Source organism: Clytia hemisphaerica, unplaced genomic scaffold (genome assembly GCF_902728285.1).
Source record: "Clytia hemisphaerica strain Z4C2 unplaced genomic scaffold, Clytia hemisphaerica genome assembly, whole genome shotgun sequence".
Taxonomy (NCBI): domain Eukaryota; kingdom Metazoa; phylum Cnidaria; class Hydrozoa; order Leptothecata; family Clytiidae; genus Clytia; species Clytia hemisphaerica.
In genome coordinates this window covers 503,921-527,795 of record NW_027103282.1, presented here as the reverse complement: position 1 = coordinate 527,795, position 23,875 = coordinate 503,921, and the positions used below count along the sequence as shown (strand labels likewise).

At 36.8% G+C, this 23,875-nt stretch overlaps 2 protein-coding genes across 2 annotated transcripts in view; both read left to right on the top strand.

Moving 5' to 3' along the window:
* Positions 1-7,241, top strand: part of LOC136804436 (ras association domain-containing protein 2-like) — a 36,832-nt gene extending 29,591 nt beyond the window's left edge. Inside the window, exons 9-15 of the mRNA XM_067061148.1 lie at positions 584-727; positions 1,430-1,534; positions 2,792-2,843; positions 3,251-3,315; positions 3,887-3,943; positions 4,481-4,578; positions 4,981-7,241. Of these exons, the coding sequence (XP_066917249.1) occupies positions 584-727; positions 1,430-1,534; positions 2,792-2,843; positions 3,251-3,315; positions 3,887-3,943; positions 4,481-4,578; positions 4,981-5,059 (600 nt within the window). The 3' untranslated portion in view covers positions 5,060-7,241. The remainder of the gene's footprint in view (positions 1-583; positions 728-1,429; positions 1,535-2,791; positions 2,844-3,250; positions 3,316-3,886; positions 3,944-4,480; positions 4,579-4,980) is intronic.
* Positions 7,242-15,908: 8,667 nt separating this feature from the next.
* LOC136804426 (large ribosomal subunit protein eL19-like) lies at positions 15,909-21,026 on the top strand. Its single transcript, XM_067061140.1, has 5 exons — positions 15,909-15,989; positions 16,166-16,472; positions 16,848-16,885; positions 19,043-19,153; positions 20,860-21,026. The coding sequence occupies exons 1-5, from the start codon at positions 15,985-15,987 to the stop codon at positions 20,993-20,995; spliced, it is 597 nt and encodes a 198-aa protein (XP_066917241.1). The 5' UTR covers positions 15,909-15,984; the 3' UTR covers positions 20,996-21,026.
* Positions 21,027-23,875: the final 2,849 nt, after the last annotated feature.

The following is a 23,875-nucleotide window of genomic DNA, read 5'->3' as shown; positions in this document are numbered from 1 at the left end:
TCAGAGCTGGGGGTCACAAATCGCTTAAATCATAGAGATACATAAACTCGATACTTTTTGGGGTGGTGAGGGAGATAGCCGACGTCGCATGAAGTTTGTATCAATTCTGAAAAATGTACTTGATGCTATTGATACTCGACAATTATTAGAGGGAATAAGTGGAGAAATTCAGTGAATGGAGTGAGACCTTTTCCGGTCTTCGGGTAGATAGCTAAAGAAACGGGAGCCCCTTGGTTGCCCTCGTCTGGTCACGAGCATGTTTACTTTATCTCACTTGATTTCCTTTTGTCGACCACCCATTTCATAAGTTATGGTTTTTAAATATACCATTCGTGCTTTGCCAAAAAGTCGACGCCTTTGATTTATTCACAAATATATTATGATCGACGCTTACGAAAAAAAATTATTTTTAAGACAAAAGCTCGTGGAGTAATCTTCCCGAGCTTGGTTACCCAAAGACAAAATGGTGAAGCACCTAGTGTGATACTGATATTTCACTATTTTTCAAAAAAATCTTTACTTTCACCTCATTCAATCAGATTTCTTGTGTACTTCTTTCAACCAATCACATTCCTTTTTGTAGAATATGCGACAACCACCACCACATAAACACGACAATAAATACAAATATAAAAGGAAAGAGAGTAGTGGGTCACCTTCGAATGGAGATGGTCCTAAACGAAGACTCGGTTGTTCTGTTTGCAATAATAGCATCTACAACACTGAGGTATAACGTCAAATTTTTATCAATGAACAAAAAAGTAAAATCAACTGTTTTGTTTACCATATTTCGTTCTTTTTCAGAATTTCATTAGGTTAAAGTTATAGCCAACTTTTATTATGTATAGAGGTGATTATATAGCATCTGGACTACAGACTGGAACTTGAGATTACATAAGTAGGGCAGAGTATCGTTGAAAGCCATTCCAAGGGTCGTCTTCTGGGGTGATATTTTATGGAAATCGATATGTGTGGTATGTTATCTTTGAGGTCACTTTAATCATTAAAATGGAAATCTGGTCTATTTGCTCGGTAATCTCTCAGGGGTCGATGGCGTTAAAACATTAATTTCTTATGTCCCCTCCCCGTGCTTGTTTTGAGTTTGTCTTTGGAATCCCTAAAATTCGTCTTTTATTGCCATCATCCCATAGATTTATAAAGCCCGAAGGACTAGAGATGGCGTACGTTAGCTAAAAAATGTGCCGTAGTTAGGTAGGAAATCCTACCTAGGTCACGTGACATTACAATAGAATTTCAGCGCTTGACCAATCAGAAGCTTCGCGGGTTTTCGAAAACAATAGCAATAATATTTTTTCCGATATTCACTTTTTTTGCCTGCGATGGTTTAAAACACAACATCTAGCCCTTCTATGCTTCAACCTCTTCTCGAAGATAAAAACCTTGATTTTTTGTCATCTCATTGCAACAGATTGTGACGTCGTTCATACCGCCGTACGGAACACCGACCACTTTACGCGTTACGAATCACGTCACCGTCCCCATTGTTATCGATATGTTATTGAAAAAATTCCAGGTAGGTAATTATATTGAGATACATGGATTACGCTTTTAGAGAATCTGCTGTCACTCCATGCGGGAATGTTATACCACGCTCTGCTCTTAAGGGGTGTGATGAATGAGATGATCGAACCTAATTGTTCATAGAAATAAACATAAACATGAGAGACCACTTTCGTTTTCTTTTTCAAGCAAATGGCATTTCGGTTTTGTATGTTATGGTTTTGTTTTCTTTTCAAGCAAATGGCATTTTGGTTTTGTATGTTATGGTTTAACATACAAAACCGAAATGCCATTTGCTTGAAAAGAAAACGAAAGTGGTCTCTCATGTTTATGTTTATTTCTATGATCGACTTTTTTTGGTGCGAACATTTTTCTTTATGGTAGCCAATCAACGTGCTCAAAAGATCACTTAATATTCATTCCAAATTTGGTTGAAAAATATTAAAGCCAACCAGGGTAGATTTTCTTACAGAGCCTTGGCCTTAAGTGTGAATACGTTCCTGCGCGAAGTAATCAGAATCTCCTTGAATATTACAAATTATATAGGATGTCATTGAAAACGGTGAAAAGACGAGACTAGAAAAAGATCTTTCGATTTCTTCCAACAATTATTTTTTATGAACGTCTGTTTTTACGGAAATTTTAATATACTTCAGGGACCATTGTTTATATATTCTCTTTATCAGTGTCTTTTTGATAAGGAAATGAAATTTTCTATATTTGTGAATAGCGATTGCAAAGACTTTCTTTTCTACTGTACAAGCTTATTTAGCCATATTTTAATTGAAGAGTTTTAAAGCAATTTTGGAGATAACTTTTTCTAGAGACATACATTTGCAACAAAGAGTCTCGAAATTTATGAGACAGATATACGGACTCAATTTAATCTGCTTCTTATAAATTTTAACCTGGTTTTCACTACTAGTGGTCTTCAAAACAAAGCTACCTCATCATAGGCCATTTTAAGTCGAAATGGATCATGGGTAATCAGGACTAATTGCGCCTCCATAACGGCTTTCTGTTGGCTAGACGCAAAATTCTTCAAAAATTTTCAAAACTTTGGAACAATAGTAAGTCGTCATTAGCACGCAGTGGTCCTGATTACCCATTACGCTTTGCGACTGTGAAATGGTCTATTAAGAAATATCTGTCAGTAAAAAAAATGTCCCGCAAAAAAATGTTGTCGGTAACAGAAATCGTAACCGAGACATTTTTTCTTCAATTTTCTTCCAAAATTTCTTTATATATTTATTTTTTTTTTCAACCTTAGATACGAGATAATCGAAAACGTTTTAGTTTATATACGGTCTACGAAAGCGGAGGTATGTGCGTGTATTTTCTGTTTTCTGCAGACATTCGTGTATGATTTGTTGCTACAAAATGGGGTTACTTTCAGTTCCAGTGGGTTTAGCATACACGATCTGAAAATGACCGTAACTTGTGCCAACCTTGTGCGAATCGTTGTAATATAAGAAAGATTGGGCTTTCAAAATACTCCAGCCCTAGCCGACGGATCAGCTTATACGATTCTAGAGAAGACGTTTTTAATATGGAGAGAGTCCAGGCTTTATTTAAAGGTGTCGCGAGAAAGCAAGTTGATATTCATTATAAATCAATGGAAAAAAGAGATTAACACATCTTCTCACTCCTGATTTCGTTTCATCCAGATCCTATTTCTTAAAAACCTTTTCTCATACTATTTCTCATGCTATCTCGTTTAAAATTTCAGGTCAAAGAAGGTTGCGAAACGATTCATTTCCATTGTTAAGTCGAGTCAATCTTGGTCCCTGTGAGGTGAGTGCATTCTATTCGATTGAGCATGGTTTAGTGGCACTTCACTTTGAATAGGGTTAGGTAATCAGGAATATTGATCAGGACTGGACTAAGAAATCAAACTATTCATTCGCTGAGTTTGTTGCGAATGCCTGCAATCCCTAGGTTGCTAGGAATATGGCCATACTGAGAAGCATTTTTTTTCAAATCTGATTCACACCGGAATGATCTAAGTGTCTCTCAAGTTGGCAATTAGTAGATGTGTCTTTGGGGATAATTCCTGACCGTTACAGAACCTAGATTGGGCTCTTCCAGAAAAAAATCCGTTCATGGGGGTGGAGGATGAATTGTCCAGGGGTATTGAAAAAATACCAAAAAATTGCAATGTCCAGGGGGTAAATTCCAATGTCCAGGGGTAATTTTTTGTGTCCACGGGGTTGATTTGATGTTTGTCCAGGGGTATAGCCCGTGTCCAGGGGGTTAAAAATCAAAATGTCCAGGGGTAATTCATGAAAAAAATAAGATTTTTTCTGGAAGAGCCCATTCTAGAGAAGATAAGCTTTGTTCTTTAAGTTTCTGTATTACTTTTCAGGACGTGGCTAAGCTGTTTATAATGGATACAGCGGATCAAAAAGAAATAACCCATGAGGTAAAAAGGGTTAATTATTTGTTACAGTTTTAATTAAACGTAGTGATGTAATCTTCATCGCTTTTGACTCCCATCTGCGAGATCCGGGTTCGATACTCACCATGGGTGCGAAGATTTGCTTGGCAAGTGAATAATGTGAAAGCACCTCCTAGTGGGTCAAGCAATGCGAGGGGAATCGGGTACCCAATACAATTTTTTTATACAGAATTACATTTTTAAAGTCGTATTTATTAAACATTGTCAGGGTTCATCAGAGTTCTTAAACTCTTTCTAGGTTAAACACTAAAGGCTTAAGACTACTACTGTTGAGTGTTGTTTTTTCATGTTACAAAGCATTGAAGATTTTAAAATTAGCTGCCAGTGAAATTAATATTACGAATAACGAGTATACAATGCAATAATGTAATACAAAGTCTAATCAAAAGCTATTTGCATTTATAAATTATCTGACAGCTAATTTAAAAAGATTTTAGATAAAGCTACACTTAGGTGGCCCCTTCCACTTACATTTTATCTTTTGGTATTTTTTTCCGACAGGTGGCACAATACATCAATTTCAATTCTTCAGTGCTGGAAACGTTTGTCAAGAAATTCCATGAAGAGGAAGAACGAGAAGTCGAAAGAATACGTGAAAAGTAAGAAATTTTGATACTTTTATGTACAAGTTTTTTCTTTTTATAAGAATAAAACGTATATCAATTCTTCTATGAACGAGTCAACAAGTTAAGGATTTACGGACGTTGAAAAAACGTTCTGTGTCAACACGGTAGACCATATATGGTATGTACACGGAAGACTAAAAACCATTTAATTAACCAAAATACGGTGGTCAACATTGCTAGAAAACGTGTTAAATAATTGTACTCATCTGCAGTTTCATTAAACCTCGTTCCCTGTGTATTTATCAGCTTTTTGATGCTTGTTGATAGCGGTAGATAATTCTTTGGCGTCCACCAGTGACGTAAATAAAGCCTGAAATACACGGGGACGAAGTTGCCGTTTCATTATGTATTATGTTTTTCCTATTTTCTTCATAGGTACAAAGACTATAAAGAACTATTGATGAAACGTATTGGTGAATTTGAAAGGAACAATAACTTCTCCAAAGAAGAATGACATATTACTTCGTTGACAAGTGAAGTTTGAGTGGTTCGGTATAAGTTATACGGTGTAAGAGAAGGGTGTCCGGTGTAAGAGAAGGGTGTCCGGTGCCCATACTTGAAAAGGTTTCAATGAGTCCACAGACGTACAAAAAACCTGCATGAAACACTAATTCTCCAATATTTGAAATTAGTTCGTTATGTGAGTAGTTCAATGAGAAAGTGAGGCGCCAGAGAAAATTTAGTCGATTGAAAAAGATTCAGGCTACATAACAGTCCTTAACCAAAAAAGGAGGACGTTTTTGTCGTTCGAATCGAATACAAACGAGCTCGATTGATCAATCAGGCAACTCGATATGTTGCGTTAGAGTGTATCTTTTAAGATATCGCAATTTTCATTGGCGGGACTGCTGATTAATACTTTGAATTAGTCCGTTTTTTTACTTCAACGTTTTGGTATGTTTTGGTAAATTAGCGAAGGGGACGGAACGAATTTCTTCAAGTTCACCTATTATATGGTAGTTTTTGTGCATGTTTTATGTATTTGAAAGACTGGACGATTGTCCTTCGTTTGCGAATTGTAGAGGTGTTCTGTCGTCCCCATGAACTTGGTCTACATTGGGTTACCCTATTCACGATATTCACGATTTTATCTTTTATACTTGAGATGTCCGAATACCGTAATCAATGTAAACAACGGAACTCGACGTAGAATGCCTGCCGTTTTCAGGTGTTTCCCTATAAAGCTTTTTTCATATGTACGCAAAATTTTACTTAAGACCTACGGTAAATCGTTCGTAAGGCTGTCTTTTGGGAATTTCCCCGACATTATGTAGAGTTTTTGTTGATTAAGAGGGTCTTACGTGACTTTTCCTTCCGTTCGAAACTTTTTGAACGTAAGCAAACTCTACATAAGACCTTAAAACACTACGTAAGCTTAGGGAAATTCCCCACTCTTCAAGGTTATAAGTAAAATTTTACGTACATGTGAAAAAAGCTTAAAAGATCATTTCATGAATATTTCGAATAGGGTCGAGTCAACTCTGCTCAGCGCGTTGAGAAAATGTTTCGATGTCTCCGCCATTAAAAAGTCAAATTGCTGTTCCCAGCAAAATCTATTTTTTCAAGAATAAAAAATAACACAGAAATTTTAGGAAGTTAAATAATGTTTAAAAAAAAAAGAGAAATACGTTTTACTTATTATATTTTGGTTGATCAAAGTAGTTTGATACAAATTATATTTTTCTAGAATTTTCATGTAGTTTAAAAAGTGGTTTTATTTGAGGATTATTTTGTTTGAGTTGGTTTTTGATCAAAAAGAAAAATCGCCTTTGCTCTAAGGCAGTGAGTTTTTCTCCGGGTTATTTCTCAAGTAATTTCAAAACAACGATTTTTTTTACAGAAATGGATGCTGCCAAATGCAGATTTTTTAAATAGAGTAAATAATCCTTTAAAAATGGTTTCGTAAATTTTGATTAAAAGATATATTTATTTTATCCCGATTTTTTACAAAAAAGCTTGATTTTTTAGTGATTTTATGCTGGTTATATATAATAAATTTTGTTCAAATTTTTGACCCCTTTAAATTTTACTCTTATTTTTTTTTCGTTCAGAAAGTTTTATATATATTTTAATGAAGTTTTACTTTAGTTTTTATACATTCATTCAGTCAAAAAGTCTTTAAGCCAATTTAAACCAAACGATTTTTTCGATGGCCAAGAAGTCACAATAGATTCTGAATTATGCTAGCTCAAAAGTCTCCTAAACAGCCTAACAAACCTAAAACTCGAGTTGTTAGGGTCGAATGACACCGAGTCTTGCTTTGTATTTTTCTGCATCAACTCTATTATTATTCAATATTTACCTCGCGTAAATCGGATTAGGGATCCATCCTTGAAAATCGAATTAAAGAGTTTCAACTGTAATAGAGGCTTTAAGTTTCTTATTCAAATGCTCAAAATATTCAAAAGGTGTCTGAATGAAATCTTCTTTCAAATGATATCGCTATAAACGACCTAAGACTCCAAAATGTGGTTTTTCAATACCTGCAGAGTCTATACTGATGATATATGTTTTTTTGTAAATAGCGAGTTAAAAACAAAACAACAAATGTATTTTTTCTCAACGATATTGTTTTACATACGGATTTTAATTTTGTAGTTATTCGAAAGAAATATGCTTAAAAACAAAACAATAAATATTCCCTTTCTTGTCATTCATGAACCATTCTGAAATACGCCAGCGGCCCTCATCCAGAGGGGGGCGTACGGGGGTCGCAGACACTGAAATACCGACGCATATTTCTTGGATTACCGTCAACACCGACAGCAAAATTTGGTAAAATCCTTATTTTTTGTCACCGCATGGCATGTTTGACACCGAAATACCGTCACTTTTTTCTTCAAACACCGAAACACCGACGGAAAAAAGGGTTAATACCGTCACACCGTCAAACCCGTACGCCAACGGCCCTCATCCATGCTATGCTGTGGGGAGGGGATTATCTGCTATATTTTTGGATCTTTTGAAATCTAACCTTATAAACGGTAAAAGAATGAACCTATAACCTTTTCCCTTTATCTATTTTACCCTGCAATGCAAGAAATACCGTGAGCATCACATTTCGGCTTTCTCTGAAATAAAACCTTTCCTACTTTTGTATCCCTTTTTCAAGCACCAAGATATGGATCAATGAATAAAATATCGTTCTTTTAAATCAGATGGTGCTATAATAAAAATGATTTCTTAGGTTTCCAACTTTGTCTTGTGGCGTAATTTGAGAGTGGCCCAAGCGTGCTAAAGTAAAACTTTCCGGGGTGGGGTACTAGAGTTGGCGGGTAAGGGGTATGTAAAGTAGAACAAACGTAAGGCCTACATCTACCAGACAAGACTATCATGTAAAAATCCTTCGGTATTTCGGAATTCTGAAATTGTTTCGGTATCGGAAATCCATGAACTGTTGCTTCGAAATTTAGGTATTTGTTCATAAATTATTGGCATATCATATTCCCACTAACGGACTTGTGCTCCCTAGCCACTAAGGTGTTGAAAAACAGAAGTCTACGATGTAGACAACATTATGTTAATTGAATAATGTGTTAAGTGAAAATAATAGTTATAGCACTTTTCTACAAGATCTTCATTTTTTTCTTCTTCATTTTCATCTTCATTTTTAGAATTATTTTAAAGATTTTTTTATTTAAAATTGTTCCACTAACTAATATCTTTCCAATGATACCAAATTTATAAAGATTGAAGAATTCCTTCAAAAGTTACAGGTAAATGAAAAAAGAGTGCACACTTATCGTGAATAGACTTTAGATAATATTCTCAATCTCTGGCGTCCATAAGTCAATAGTGAGGTTAAGTAATCGAAGTAAATCGGTAAAATCACGACGACGAACGAGAATTTAATAGGCTAGTGAATTTCAACCAATCAAATTTTGTATTTTCACAGCCTATTACATTTTTCGGATCAGGTCCGGTTGGACTGGTCGCTGGTTGGATTCTTGACCAGTTTTTGAAACTGGTCAAGAAAATGTACCCGAAACTCATTTTACTGACCCGATTTCGTAAAATCTTACAAAAAACCTGGTCAAGAACCCACCCCTCAGCTGGTCAAGAATCTGACTTTCTGGTCAAGAATTTACCCGTGATCTGGTCAAGGACCTACCCCCCCCCCAACTAGTCAACAATCCACCCGACCTGGTCAAGGACCTACCCCCCCAACTGGTCAAGAATCCACCCGACCTGGTCAAGAACCGGCCCCTTAACTGGTCGAGAATCCGCCATAACTGGTCAAGAACCTGCCCCCCAACTGGTCAACTATTCACCCGATCTGGTCAAGGATCTGCCCCCAAACTGGTCAACCATCCACCTGATCTGGTCAAGGACCTGCCCCCCAACTGGTCAAGAATCCACCCGACCTGGTCAAGAACCGCCCCCCTAACTGGTCAACTATCCACCCGAACTGACCTGGTCAAGAATCTACCCCCAACTAGCCAACAATCCACCCGACCTGGTCAAGGACCTGCCCCTCAACTGGTCAACTATCCACCCGAGCTAGGCAATCTACCCCCAAATGGTAAACAATTCACCCGACCTGGTCAAGGACCTGCCCCTCAACTGGTCAACAATCCATACATGTCTCCAACTTAATCTTAAAACCCCGTTTTCATGTCCTAATAATCTCAAGAAAATCAGAAAACTGCCTTTCTTAGGAATTAGTTTGCGTCGATCAAAACAACTTTTTGTGGGAATTTGATTTCGTGAATTTAAGGGTCGTTCGCGAAAATCGCGAACAAATTGGAAGCGCTCAGCTTCAGGTAAAGACATTGGTTATTTTCTAATTCGTAAACTCAAACGAAAATAACTTTATTTATCATCTTAATCAATATATTTTTTGACGTAGTTGGGTCAGCTAGAGAACGTACAAGTAGAAGCGTATAAACGTGATTATTACCCAACGCGCGTAAATAGCGACATTTCATTGGCTTCTTTACAGTCCAATATTTTCGAATATATAGCTTGTGTGGAAGTTATATATTCAAAAATTGACGCCACTCAACAAATTTGATGACAATAGAGCATCTTCTTTTTGACGTAACGTCACAAAATACTGTAACGTGCTAAAGTATGGGCTCAACTTCAGTGTACGTGTGAAAGTGGAAAGCCCAATTGTAAACACTTTTTTAAAACAGGGTGACGGTCATTCGGGATAAGAGAAACCTCATTGTAAACCCAGGGTGATAGGCGCTCGAGATTAAGAAAAGTCCAAATGTAAACCCAGGATGATGGTTACTCGGGATAAGAGAAAGCTCAATTGTAAACCCAGGGTGATAGGCGTTCGGGATAAGAGAAGGCCCAGTTGTAAACCCAGAGTGGTGGATACTCGGGATAAGTCAGCTAAATGAGGCTCCCCTAGGGGCTGGTGTGACACGTGAATGACCCTTTTTTCTGTCGTGAATACGTGAATTGGACTTTTTCGGCGCGTGAATACGTGAATTGAGATATCAGCGTGAACGTGAAAATAAGATTTTACCAGCGTGAATTCGTGAATCGAGATTTTTAGCGTGAAATTGAAAAGCAAGTTATTGTCTAGAACGAAACTGAATAAACCTAAATCTGTAAAATTTTCTTGCTCGCTTCACCGGCTTCACTGACACAATCTTGGATATATTGACGTATTGTCATTGTAAAGTTGTTCAAAATAATCAAAACTTTATAAAATTTAAAGATAAACAAATATTTTTTCCTTATTTTTCTGAGGGCGCATTTTGTAATATTGAATGACAACTTTTGTGATGCAAATACTGCATCTAACGAGAGTGTTTTGATCCAATACAAAAGACTCTAAATGAGAAGATTTTCTCTGTCGGAGCTAATGATGGTCGTCTTTCTGTAGCCACGTATATTGTTACTAAATGCAGTACATGATACCGCGTTAACTTGGAGACAGTTCCTTCAATGATTTGCAAAAGTAGGTAGTTCTAAACTAGCCATAAGATTATAAGATGCTTTCACATCTTCCTTTTGCGTGAAACTATGAATGTGTACGACAGGTACTTTGCTCGCCGTGCCAGGTTTTTGCCAGTAAATGGTCAGTATTGAATATAATCAAAAATTTTGAATGAATTGTGTGACCAAGAAGGCATACTTGGGTAACAATAGCGTGTTTAAAAGAGTGGAAATTGTCGAAAATTTTTCGCGCTCGCTCCGCTCGCGTTCTTCTTTTACATAAATTTCCTTCTATGAGACAATTTACTCTGGAATTTGGGGCCTCTGGTTGCACTACCTCTTTAAAGCCTGCGACTTTCCAGACCATGATTTTAGGCCAAAACTCGATTTAAAATTTATCCTCAATATAAAAGATTTTTATACGCGTCTGTGACGAAGAAAATCCGGGGAAAATCCTTAAAGCTAAGGCTTAACTTAGCATTTTCCTCCCAGTAAATTCAAGCAGGGTTTATACCACCGTACGCCAGAGAGGTAGTTTTTTGTAACTTTAGCGTGACAGACCTAAACCATTGCCGTAAAGGGTCGACGCTATCGAGAATAAGGTCACAAAACTGCAGAAAACTTCATTTTGGCGAAAATGTTTTGTATAAGAATAGGTCAAACAGCTTTAAAAGAGGCCATAAAAAGGTTGTATTTAGCCCACTCGAGTAAGTTATGGCATGTCTCAAAAACTGAAAATTACCATAATTTTTAGATCGCATTAGTCGACAGAAAATGACCAAAAAATGACTGAACATGAAGGGTACTATGATGAATTTTCTAACCTGATGTGTAACCTAATTGTTTTTTCGCTAATTTTCGCGAAAAACCGTAAAAACTGATTATGACGTCATAATCGATGACGTCATAAAAACTAAAAATTAAATTTCTCAAGAATGGTCTATCCAATCGTCTTCAAACTTTCACCAAAGATGTATCATACCAAAGTCGATCATTTGAAACATAAAATTTTCCGAAATTTTGATGTTTTCAGCAGAAATTAGGAAAAAAGAAAAAATCTTATTTTTTGCTGACGTAATCAGAATTTAGAAATAATTTTTTTTTCAAATGATCGATTTTAGTGAGATACATCTTTGGTAAAAGTTTGAAGAAGATTGTATAAAAAGCCCTTGAGAAATTCAATTTTTAGTTTTTATGACGTCATCGATTATTACGTAATAATCAGTTTTTACGGTTTTTCGCGAAAATCGGCGAAAAAACAATTAGGTTACACATCAGGTTAGAAACTACATTATAGTACCTTTCATGTTCAGTCATTTGTTTGGTCGTTTTCTGTCGGCTAATGCGATCTAAAAATTATGGTAATTTTAAGACATGCCATAACTTACCCGAGCAATAAGGTCACAATCGTTTAACAAAAGAATTAAAAGCAAAATTACCGCGTGAACGTGAAAATGGTCTTTTTTCGCGCGTGAATACGTAAATTAAGGGTCGACTGGGGGGACCTCCAAAATTGCAAACGCGGGGTGAAAAAAGCCTACTTTGATGGACACCCAGGAAAGGGGGAAGGAGAATTTTTTCCCGTGTACAGTCCCTGGCCCACAGAATGCAGGTGCCCCACAGAATGTAGGTCTAACGTAAATCGTCAGTTACAAGTCACAAACACGCTTTAGAAGACTTTTGATTAGTCGGACTGATACTTTACATTGTGTTCTTGAATAAAAAACCGAATTCAGCAAAATATAACGAGGATAAAACGATAATTTTGAGGATTTAAGAAATTTTGAGGAGTGTTTTTTCTTCGAATATTTTACAATTTCTTCACTGCTCACCGCTAGATTGAAGATAAGTCGATAAAAGGGGTACAGAAAAATGCGCTGATGTATCAGCTTTCAAAATATATCAAAGTCAAGGCAAAGACGTGGAGTCGATAAATTGAGACCTGCATTTTCAGTTTTTCAGACTTTTTTGACGTAAAGTACTAATTTTGACGTCAATTCCAAGTTGCGCATTTTACCGTGATTTTAAAAGCTTTGAAACGCCGTAATTGCGTTAGTACTTTAAGGTAAGAAGCAAGTTGCTGTTCATTTTCTTGTTCAGAATCTTACACTCTATTCGATGGTATCTTACAATAAAATCGACTTCACAAAAAGCACCGCAGCGTTGAAAATTTTACCACAATCCTTCAAGAAATATTTGAGACAAAGGGGAGTTCCCGGTGTAATTTTGAACACCACAATTGATTTTTAAGCGCCTTAAACTACAGTTGGAAAGTAGAGTTTTAACTCTGAGATTTAACACAAGACCTAGGACTTTCGGATCTCAGGATTTAAAAGCTCAAATTTGCTCGAATGAGGCTTGGAATATAGCCTAGAAGCCACCAAACCCCTCTAAAATCGAAATATTCAATGGAAGAAAGTGGAAGTGCTAAAATAGCAATTCTCGCCCGAGATTAAAATTCTGAAAAACGTTAAAATACACTAAAATCTCAATATATTTCGAGGGAGATTGCAGGTCCAACTTTTGACTGTATCTTCTACACTTTCTTTACGACATAGTTCACAAACGTAAACGGGCATAATCTGAATGGAAAAGACTTTCTTTTCCTCTCTTAAGGACGTCTGAATACCCCTGCTATCTTTTCTGACAAAAATTCATTACTACTCTTTATTCCACGATTCGCTATTATTTCTTGCCGATGAGACCTGCATTCTATGGGGCCACAAACCTGCATTTTGCGATATATCGTACATTTTTATTAGTGATAACACCACGAAAAGAACAAAGAATGTAGTAGAAACTTGGTACGGAAGTATTTTGAAAAGATAAAGAAATATTCGACATTCTTGAAAACCTTTATCAAAATACAAGTCTGACTTACGAAGATGCAAATAAAACGTTTCAAACCTCTATCTGGTGTTCGACAAGGAGGACCAGAAAGTCCCTTCTTGTTCAATCTCTATATTGACTTTGTCACGAGACTCTTCAAAGAAAAATCAAATGATATCAACTTATTCAAACACAAATATCGCATCAACTTGAAAAGTCTCACCCGAACCGTTGTACCAAATACGACATAAAAACATCCAAACGTTTGGACAAGCGGAACTCCCATGGATTGGATATGCGGATGATTTAGTACTTTTCTTTACTGACAAAGAAAGTCTTCTATCTGGTTCTGAAATTCTAAACCAAGTTTTTGAAAGTTTTGGGCTAGTAGTTAGCAAACTCAAAACAGAAACTATGGTTCTGAATCACCAGATTGTTGAACAACACTATCACGACACAATTATCTCACTCGACGAGACACCAATCAAAAACGTCACCAAATTCACATATCTTGGATCGATAATCATCAGCCATGACGAGCCCAATACCGGAAATGCAGAAGTCAATAACCGTATTCAAATGGCATCTGCTAAATTCAACGAAATGTCAAACCTCTTTCAAAATCAGCGAATCAACCTTCACACCCGAATCAACTTCCTCAATAGTTTTGTGAGAAGTCGACTTTCGTACGCGTGTCAAAATTGGAACCTAACAAAAAACCAATTTGATAGATTGAATGTTAGTTATCGTTCTTTTCTTCGGCGAATGATACAATGGTCAAAAGTTTGTAAATCCAACTGAAAAAGATTATCGAAAAATGATATCTAATCAACGTCTACACGAAATTTGTCATACACGTGACTTAGAATTCTTCATACGAGATCAACAAAAGAAATATATGCCTCATGTTATTCGACTGAACGCGGAACGTTCAATCAAGGGTAGGTGCGCCGTTTATTAACGATCTAAGCCGCAAGCAAAACGTAAAACTATTGCACATATCGAAAGTGCATATAAAAAAGAGCAAACATAAACATCAAATATGACATGTAAAAAAGGCTTTCTAACGGATTTTAGTGCGAAAAAAAGTCCCGATTACACTAAATAGCCAAAGTCTTACAGTCCCTTTGTTAGGGGACTGAATACTTTTTGATCATTTCACTATAGCTAAACTGAGCCATTTTATGGTTTACGACGATTTCAGAGATTAAAAATTAAATTAAGAAATTAAGAATTTTAATAGAAAAAAACTAAACTATCGACACTATCAATATCATCCCAACACCAACAATAAAGCAAAATCGCGGAAAATCGTTTAATAGCAAAGCCGACTTTCCTTGACCAGGCCGGGTGGATAGTTGACCAGTTGAGGGGGAGGTCCTTGACCAGGTCGGGTGGATAGTTGATCAGTTGTGGGGGAGGTCCTTGACCAGGTCGGGTGGATTGTTTACCAGTTGGGGGTAGATTCTTGACTAGCTCGAGTGGATAGTTGACCAGTTGGGGGGCAGGTCCTTGACCAGGTCGGTTGGATTGTTGACCAGTTGAGGGGCAGGTCCTTGACCAGGTCGGGTGGATTGTTTACCAGTTGGGGGGGGGGGGTAGATTCTTGACTAGCTCGAGTGGATTCTTGACCAGTTGGGGGACAGGTCCTTGACCAGGTCGGGTGGTTAGTTGACCAGTTGAGGGGCATGTCCTTGACCAGGTCGGGTGGATTGTTGACCAGTTGAGGGGCAGATCCTTGACCAGGTCGGGTGGATAGTTGACCAGTTGGGGGGTCGGTTCTTAACCAGGTCGGGTAGATTCTTGACCAGTTGGGGGGTAGGTCCTTGACCAGGTCGGGTGGATTGTTGACTAGTTGGGGGGTAGGTCCTTGACAAGATCACGGGTAAATTCTTGACCAGAAAGTCAGATTTTCTTGACCAGCTGAGGGGTGGGTTCTTGACCAGGTTTTTTGTAAGATTTTACGAAATTGGGTCAGCAAAATGAGTTTCGGGTACATTTTCTTGACCAGTTTCAAAAACTGGTCAAGAATCCAACCAGCGACCAGTCCAACCGGACCTGATCTAGTCTGAATCGCAGACCTCTACAAAACCCCTGGTACTATAAGGAGCACGAATCCGTTAGTGGATGCCAGCAGCCTAGACCTGATCCCATTTTTCGTCCGTCGTCGTGATTATCCTGGTATGCTTAACCTCAGTAATAAGTAACGTAAATAAAGCCTGGGATACACGGGAACGAGATTGAACCCGACTTCCCCAGACCAGGTTTTTATTCAATTGACATTGATGCCCCATTGATGATGCAGATTGCATATTGCAGACAAATTTTGGGTCTGAAGTTTCTTCTAGTGGTGCAACTTGCGTGGCGCTGGAAGCATTTTTCGAGAATGAAAGTGGTCGTGTTTACATTGCCTGATAAAAACTATTTTCTACATTTTAACGCCGTGCGTGTATGGCGCGCAGGGGCGGCGACAAATTAGATGTTCAACTCATATCCGCCCTCGCCCCTCACCGAACGCCCCGCCATTTTTGACCGCGCAGCGTGACTAATAAGAAATATTATATAGGATAAGGTAAGGAGGATTGGGTCGGGGTTGGTAAATTAGAATATTCGTCGTGCAAAAATGGCTTTCTTTTCTAATCGGTGTGTGAAGCCATGAGGTTCGTATCTCGATTGCTTATGTTTTATAATTTTACAATGTGATTTGAAAACCAAGTACCTTTACTCGACCATTCGGTATTAAACTATTCAAAGTTTGAATCATTTTTTGTGTTATTTTGGTGGTACTACGATGATGTTATTATTAATAATTTGGCTATGCTTCTTTTCGTTACAGTACCCTCAGGCTCCAGAAACGCTTGGCCGCCAGCGTATTGAAGTGTGGCAAAAAGAAGATCTGGCTCGACCCTAATGAATCCTCAGAAATTGCAAATGCTAATTCACGACAAAACATTCGCAAACTTGTTAAAGATGGTTTGATTATCAAAAAACCACAAGTCGTACACAGTAGAGCTCGCACACGAGCAAACTTAGAAGCTAAACGTAAAGGTAGACATAAGGGATACGGTAAACGTCATGGTACTGCAAATGCACGTATAGCAGAAAAAATTTTGGAGAAAGATGCGCGGCCTCGAAGATTATACGCAATATCGGGAGCAAAGAGATTGAGCAACATTTTAGTAATTTTTTAGCTGTGTTTTAGTTTGGTACTTAGAAATTGAGATTAATGTCTTCTACACAACCATGTTATAACTAGGTTAAAATAGCCACCTAAAGACTTTTGTCCGTGTAATATAATGGCCAAAGTGCTAAAGTTCTTAGGTATTGTTTACCAACGACCCGCCTTGCCCGGACAGTCCAGGGCAATTTCTGGGGCTGGGGCTCCAATTTTGCGCCATAATTACCCGACTATAGAAAAAAGCCGCCGCGTCAGCGATTCGGTAAAAGCACCGCACGGCTTCTGGGGCGTCCGGGGTAGTCTCTCAAAAACAAATAATACGGACCCCGGGCACGCATAAAAAAAACCCCGGACTGCCCGGGGCATAGGCAGGGTCTTGTGTACCTGTACCAGCTTGTAGCTTCTGCTTGAACAGCTCATCCAACTTGCTGAATCCGATGCTTTGACATTTCTTTGATGCTGTTTGAGTCAGCTTGTCTAAGAGTGAAATAGTGGACAAGCACTGGTTCGTCCAGATTAGAAATAAGAGTTTTGACCAATAAGGGTGGTCTCGGGCAACCTCTCCTTAATGAGAAAAAAAACATAGTCAGAATCACTCAGTTTATCTCAAAAACTGTTAACAAAAAAAACATACTTTGTTTCAATTATTGGTTCCATTAAAGAAGGTATTTAGAGTCAATATTCAAAACTTAGCTTAGGGTCTTGAAACATTGCTACCATTTAGGGGTCATTCACATATCGATTCTTCCCACGACTAACATCAAATTAGGCGAAGGGGTGGGGGTTGACTGTGACGTTAAGAAATTTCAACATAAATATTGATTTTTGAGATGTCTATTCTGTGACAAATGTTACTTTCCATATTTATATTCCTTGGTTCGCTTCGCTATTTTATAGAACAATTTTAACCAAAACAAACGGCCCTATCTTTATGTCTCATGTTCCTTTTGTTTAGACAGTCTGAGCAGCCCTTAAATTTTGCCAACCATCGGTCTTTTTTGTGAAATGCTGCTATTCTGTTAATTATGATTACGGAGATATTAATTCCAGTATTAGCCTCCTTTTCAAAAATTTTCCAACCAGGACATTTTTATTCCAACCCCCCCCCCCCGCTTATTAAGTTTTGAAAGTTATTCCAATTCCCCTGGCTATTAGGTACCAGAGAGTAGTCACCTAGAATTACACCTTTTGAGAATTCAATTTCCAATGATTTTTGTCTAAAAGAATTCATTGATAAAAAGCATTAGGAGGGCGTGGGGGTCCTGACGCAGCTTTCAATGCGACCCTGGGTAAAACGACCCCTAGTGAAAATACAACTGTTTCTTTGCTTGCATATTATTCTTAAGAGTAGAAAATGTATCATATATTGATTAGAATGTATTGCGAAAGCTAAAAAAATTGTGCCTTTTTAAACTCTCAGTTTGAAATGAAAATAAATATGGAAGTATTTAACACAAATTAAAAATTTTTGTGTTAATAAAAACCCCCCTTAATTAAAACCAGCCGTGGTGTTATTAAAAAGCAAATAAAATTTGTGTTAATTTTTTGCGTGTTAATTTCAAGGCCTTTAAATACTTCATATTTATTTTCATGTAATAAGGTACCGTATTACTTCGAATAAACGCCCGGGGCGTTTATCAAATTTTTTTCGATTTTAGGAGGGGCGTTTAAAAGAAGGGGGCGTTTATTAAATTATTTTAGTCTAAAGTCGAATATTTAGAGCAAATATACCCTTTGGATTAGTTCTTTGTCAGGATTTTAGTGCAAAATTTCTTTGGCTCAACGACTAAAATTGCATCGAAAACTGCTCTGGTTACAAGAAATGACTAAAATCTTCCTTATTAAACCCAATCGATACTGGTACTGAAGTATTAAAGTCACAAGTTTCATATAAACGCCCCTCCCCTTGAGGGGGCGTTCATTCGAAGGAGGCGTTTATTTGAGGATGGCCTTTATTAAATAATTTTGCTTTAAGGAGGGGCGTTTATTCTAAGGGGCATTTAAAAGAAGGGGGCGTTTATTCGAAGTAATATGGTATGATCCCTGATTTCTGACTTCCCTAATTTAAATTTACAAACTATGCAAAATTTTCAATAGTTCAGCCTTTTTAATCAATATTGTGTTTATGTAATAATGCATTTATAGAACATTGACATTCTTTTGAAATAACACTTTCCCTCTCCAATTTTATAAGCAAAAGCAGGAAGATTTTTATTTTATCCTCGTGATTTCTGAAATACATTCTTTTTAGATACTTCATTAAGTCAAAATTTGCAAAATTAAATTCCTAAAAATACGAAAAATTTTAAGGAAATATTCACATGCTTAATAGCAGTGTTGCAACTTTTCCGTCTGTAGACGGAAATCCGTCCAGCTGTGATACAAATACACTATTTCCGTCCTTTTAGCAGTAATGATTTTTGTTCAAAGGACTCGCTAAACCAAAGATTTTTTAACAAATTCCGTCCATAGTTACAAAACCTGGTTGCAACACTGTAATAGACAATAGGCTTATTAATCTTTCTTTTTTTTCAGATACCACGAACTCTACTTGAAAGCCAAAGGTAATGTTTTCAAAAATAAACGTGTCTTGATGGAATATATTCACAAGAAGAAGGCTGAAAAGAAGAGAAGCAAAGAACTCAGGTATGGAAATTAACCTTTCGGCTGATTTTTAAGTATAATGAAGCATAATGATACAAGTATTACTTGTATCATTATGCAAACCTTGGAAACTCCCCCATTTATAAAGGCTTTAAGGTATTGAGTCACTTTAAACATCATCAATACAGAAACCATTAATGAATTTTCAAAAAAAAATATTGTTTTATTTTTGTCGAATTGTTTATGATTTCTTTTAACCTTTTGAGGTAGGGCTGCTAGCAGCAAACCCATCCTGTATTTTTATAATCTGACATATACTGGACAGTAGTCAGTCAGCTGGGGTCACATAAAAAGTGCTTTAGTTTCAAACAAACTTCTGTTGGTTGTTTTGAATGGTTGTTTTGAATAAATATGACCATTGTGATCACAAAATCATCAACCGAACAGTATCAAAATTACTAAACAGGGGTGTCCGGGAACATTCCTGTTTTTTATGACATCACAAGCAAAACGAAAAATCTAAGAAAGAAATTATTAACATATTATACACCAATCAACGCAATTTTCGACATAAATTAAAGAAAGGTCAGAATCAACATTTGAAGATTTACATGAAAAGTTAAAACGGGTTGTAATTTTCTCAGATTCTAGAGTTACATTGTTGAGAAATCAAATATATCCACCTAAAAGTTTTCTATATTGATTTTTGATAGCTTTCAAATGGTGGTTTTTGATTTCCATTTAGAAGAGTTTGAATTTTGAAATTTTTTCCTCCCAGACCAGGTAAAAGTTACGTTGCAGGCACAAAGAACCCTACGTAGCTTTTTATAGAGAAATTTTCAACTATAGTTATTGACCTTTTTCGTAATCTACGTTTGAAGACACTCACAAAAATTTTTCGTTAGCTTGAGTCTATGATGACATCATCTGGGACTGAAAATGTTACTGGGGATGTCAGTTAAATATTTAATTTGGATAGATCCGGTTGATAACTTCTAGATATTTGGACTCTGTATCCCATTTTTTTGTGACCTCGGCTGCCTGACTGCAGGTTTTGGCTGAAATGTACAAATACGAATTTAGCGTTGTTTAGCTGTATTTTCGACTGTCATTTGGTGCTGGGAAATTTAGCCATTAGTATATAAAATAAAAAGTCATAGCATGGATCTCGAGGCTAGGCCAATTTCCAACCCCCCCCCCAGCAATTAGGTACCCCCCCCCCCCCCCCGTTTATTCGAACCCACCCCTGTTTATTTGGAACCTAAGAGTACATGTAAAAAAAGCTCAGGTGTGCACTAATTTTTGTTTTGTTTGTCATTCTTCAACCAATGCTTCAATTCTATCAAATGATATATCGTTAGAACGATAATTCATCCATACTTTTCTTCTATACTTTCATCTTTATTTTCAACAATTTTTTTGTCTCAAAATTTGTAGTACTCTGGATTATCTTTTCAACGGTGTATGACTTAAACAGATTTGCGTTGATTATAATCTGCCTGGAAAAACTGAAATTGGTGCACACTTAAAGCGAGTGGACTTGAAAAAAATACTCAAGGGAATTCTGGGAATTCTATTGTAATACACTTGAAACAATCCCACAATGCATCGCTTTTTTAGAAAAATCAAAAACTCCGATAAGGTCTATTCTAAAAGAGTCTTCCTGATCCTTATTGAGCTCTACTGTAAGCTAGAAAAGGATTTTACGGTTTGAAATCTAACTGTCATCGTTCCTTCCTTTTTTACAGTGATCAAGCCGAAGCCAGACGTAACAAAGTCAAGGCTGCCCGACAAAGGCGAGAAGAACGTCAAGCACAAAAGCGTGCCGAAATCCTTCAAGCTTATGCCAAAGAGGACGGAGCCACCACCACACCCTCATCCTAAATTATTCCTCAATAAATTCACCACCAGAAAATTCAACAGTGTTTTTCCTTTTTGTCCTCAATAGACCTTTTCATAAATACGTGACAAATCACTTGCCTCGTATTCAAACAATTACCATGGTAATTATGTCCTTTGAGACATTCATTAGATGGTTTTTTATAAATAGAAAGTAGTTTTAATAAAATCCGCCGGGAGTTAATCACCATGGGAGTGTGATTATTTACGTGGGTCCCGTGCCCTCGTGGGTTCGTGCCCCCGTGGGTCCAAAAAAAAAACCCGTGGGTCCGAAAAAAAACCCGTGGGTCCAAAAAAAAAAACCCGTGGGTCCGAAAAAAAAACCCGTGGGTCCGAAAAAAAAACCCGTGGGTCCAAAAAAAAAACCCGTGGGTCCGAAAAAAAAACCCGTGGGTCCAAAAAAAAAAACCAGTGGGTCCAAAAAAAATACCGTGGGTCCAAAAAAAATACCGTGGGTCCAAAAAAGAAATCCCGTAGGTCCAAAAAAAAAACCCTGTAGCGGGCATATTGTGTCCTCGAAATTATGTGTCTATATTATATTGGGCACATCAATAATGTTTATAGTTTTTATATTGGGCCGCTATAGGGGTCATCAACACTGCGTGTGTTTTTCGCATGGGACATGGCTTGATGTGGCTTGATGTTCCAAAATATTCCAGTATTCTGAGTGAGTAAAAATTAAAATGTGGGAAAAATGACTCTGGCACACTGGAAGATCACAGTTAATCAGTTTGTCAGTGATCCAAGAATTGACATCGCCCAAGTATATTTGATAAACCCAGAACTTTACTTACTATACCTGATGATTGGTGCTGTGATGACACTTTCAAGTACTCTCAACACTTACATTTTTGTGATTCATTCATTATTTTTATTCTCATGGAAAAAAAATTGGTGAGGATATAATTGGATAAATGAAATTAATGAGCTGATAACACAAGAAAAAGGAGTTATTGCATTGACTAGAACATTAAACGATGATATAGGTACAACAATGACATTAGGGTGACAGAACCAAGAAAGCTGTTTTTTTTGCCTAAAGTGTTTGGATTGGAAGCCATAAAAAGTTTTGCATCAGAGCCAGAGGTACCTATAACATAAAAAACTTATTCTATGGAAAATAATACATCAATCTATCACCATACAGAGAAGAGAATAGGATTGTTTGAGATAATATGCATTTCTTTGGTATTGAGACTGTATCATTTCTAAACCAGTGCACCTTACTGTAAGTGGCATTGATGAGAGTGATGGATGACAGATGAATAAACCAGTAAAACCTTCAACATTTCTAGCTGAATCATTGTGTGGTGGTGGTGGGTAGTGATGAAAAAAGAATGATCCTTTACGAACAAAAAGCTTTTTGTTCAACTGAACTAAAAAATGGATTTAAAAAACATTTCAAATATGATTGTTGTTCTATATATACTGCTGTCAAATCTTTTGACAATATTTGTATTTGGAGTGAAACTTTCATACACCATGCGCTATACGAGACCAAGATTGTTCATCTAACGTTTCCATACCCTCTTATAAGAAAGACAAATTATCGAAAGACAAAATAAAGAACGGCAATTCCTAACAAAAAAAATTTATTTTGCCATCACTAACCCTGACCTTGGTCAGTGACTTCCACCCCCTACGTAGTATTCATTTGTGTTTGTTTATCACAGGTAATAACATACGTATGTGGTTTAAAGAATGAGAAATTATGCATGCTTACAAGTTTCACTTTTGATGGTGAGCTGGAAACATTACATGAACTTATACTCATACATACATTAGATTTTATTTAGATTATATAGATTTTAAAAAACTTTTATTTTATTTTAATAATTTTCATTTCTTTATTAGGTTGCACCATTTGTAATTAGGTTTCTAAACTTGGTGTCCCTTCCTTTGGGTAAATATATGTTTTGAATTGAAAAAATTGAAAAATACAGTATAATTGGACTCAGCCAAAGTACCTAAATTACTTTTTGTGTTTTTTTACTGTTTTTATGTTGGTTCTGTATTGGTTTTGAAACAATAAAACTACTTGCTCCACAGCAGTGACCTATGACGAGATCATTTATCATGTTTTTACTGGCTGAGGGCAGATAATTTATGTGGAGTAATTTGTTATTCAATAAAGTGTCACATTCACCTTAATTACTTTTTGTGTCAAGATCTCTTGTGGCATAGAACCTCTTTTAATTTATCCAAAATCTGAGGTGGATTTTAACTTTTTCACCTTGTTCAGTTGTTGTTCTAATATCTTTAAAAAAAGCTTATGGAGTCTCCTCCAATTTAGTATATACAGTATTATAATCTTTTTGATTTTGAAAAAAAAGGATCGGTCTTGCTTGTAAAACAATGAAATTAATTTGGTGTAACCTTTTATAGTCCAGGGGATGTCAATCGAAAAATTCGATTACCGAATCAATCGAACTTAATCGAAGCCAATCGAATGATTGATTTTCGATTAGCCGAATTGATCGAACGCCAATCGAATTTCACATCTTTTTTTTGATTGGATTCGATTACCGTTCGATTGGTGTTCGATTGACGTTCGATTAGTTTCGATTACCGTTCGATCAACTTCGATTAACGTTCGATTGGCATTCGATTACTTCGATTTATGTTCGATTGGCATTCGATTGATTCCATTTATGTTCGATTGGCATTCGATCAAATTTTGTTCCTTTGTAATTTCGATTTTCGTGGTTCCAAAAAGTTTCCTAGAAATCTTGAATTTTCCGACCCTTAGAGAGACTGATATGAAGTTTTGTGATTTTTGCTACCCTCTTAGAGAGACTTTGAAAGGTGAAAAAAACCGACCCTTACCGTAGGACGGGGTGAATCGGATAGAATTGGAAGGTTTTG

Excerpts from the sequence above, each read along its gene's own strand:
- LOC136804426 (XM_067061140.1), top strand. Across the intron at positions 16,473-16,847 it reads CGCGGCCTCGAAGATTATAC|AAAAAACCCCGGACTGCCCG; the intron begins GCAATATCGGGA and ends GGGCACGCATAA. Across the intron at positions 16,886-19,042 it reads CGGGGCATAGGCAGGGTCTT|ATACCACGAACTCTACTTGA; the intron begins GTGTACCTGTAC and ends CTTTTTTTTCAG.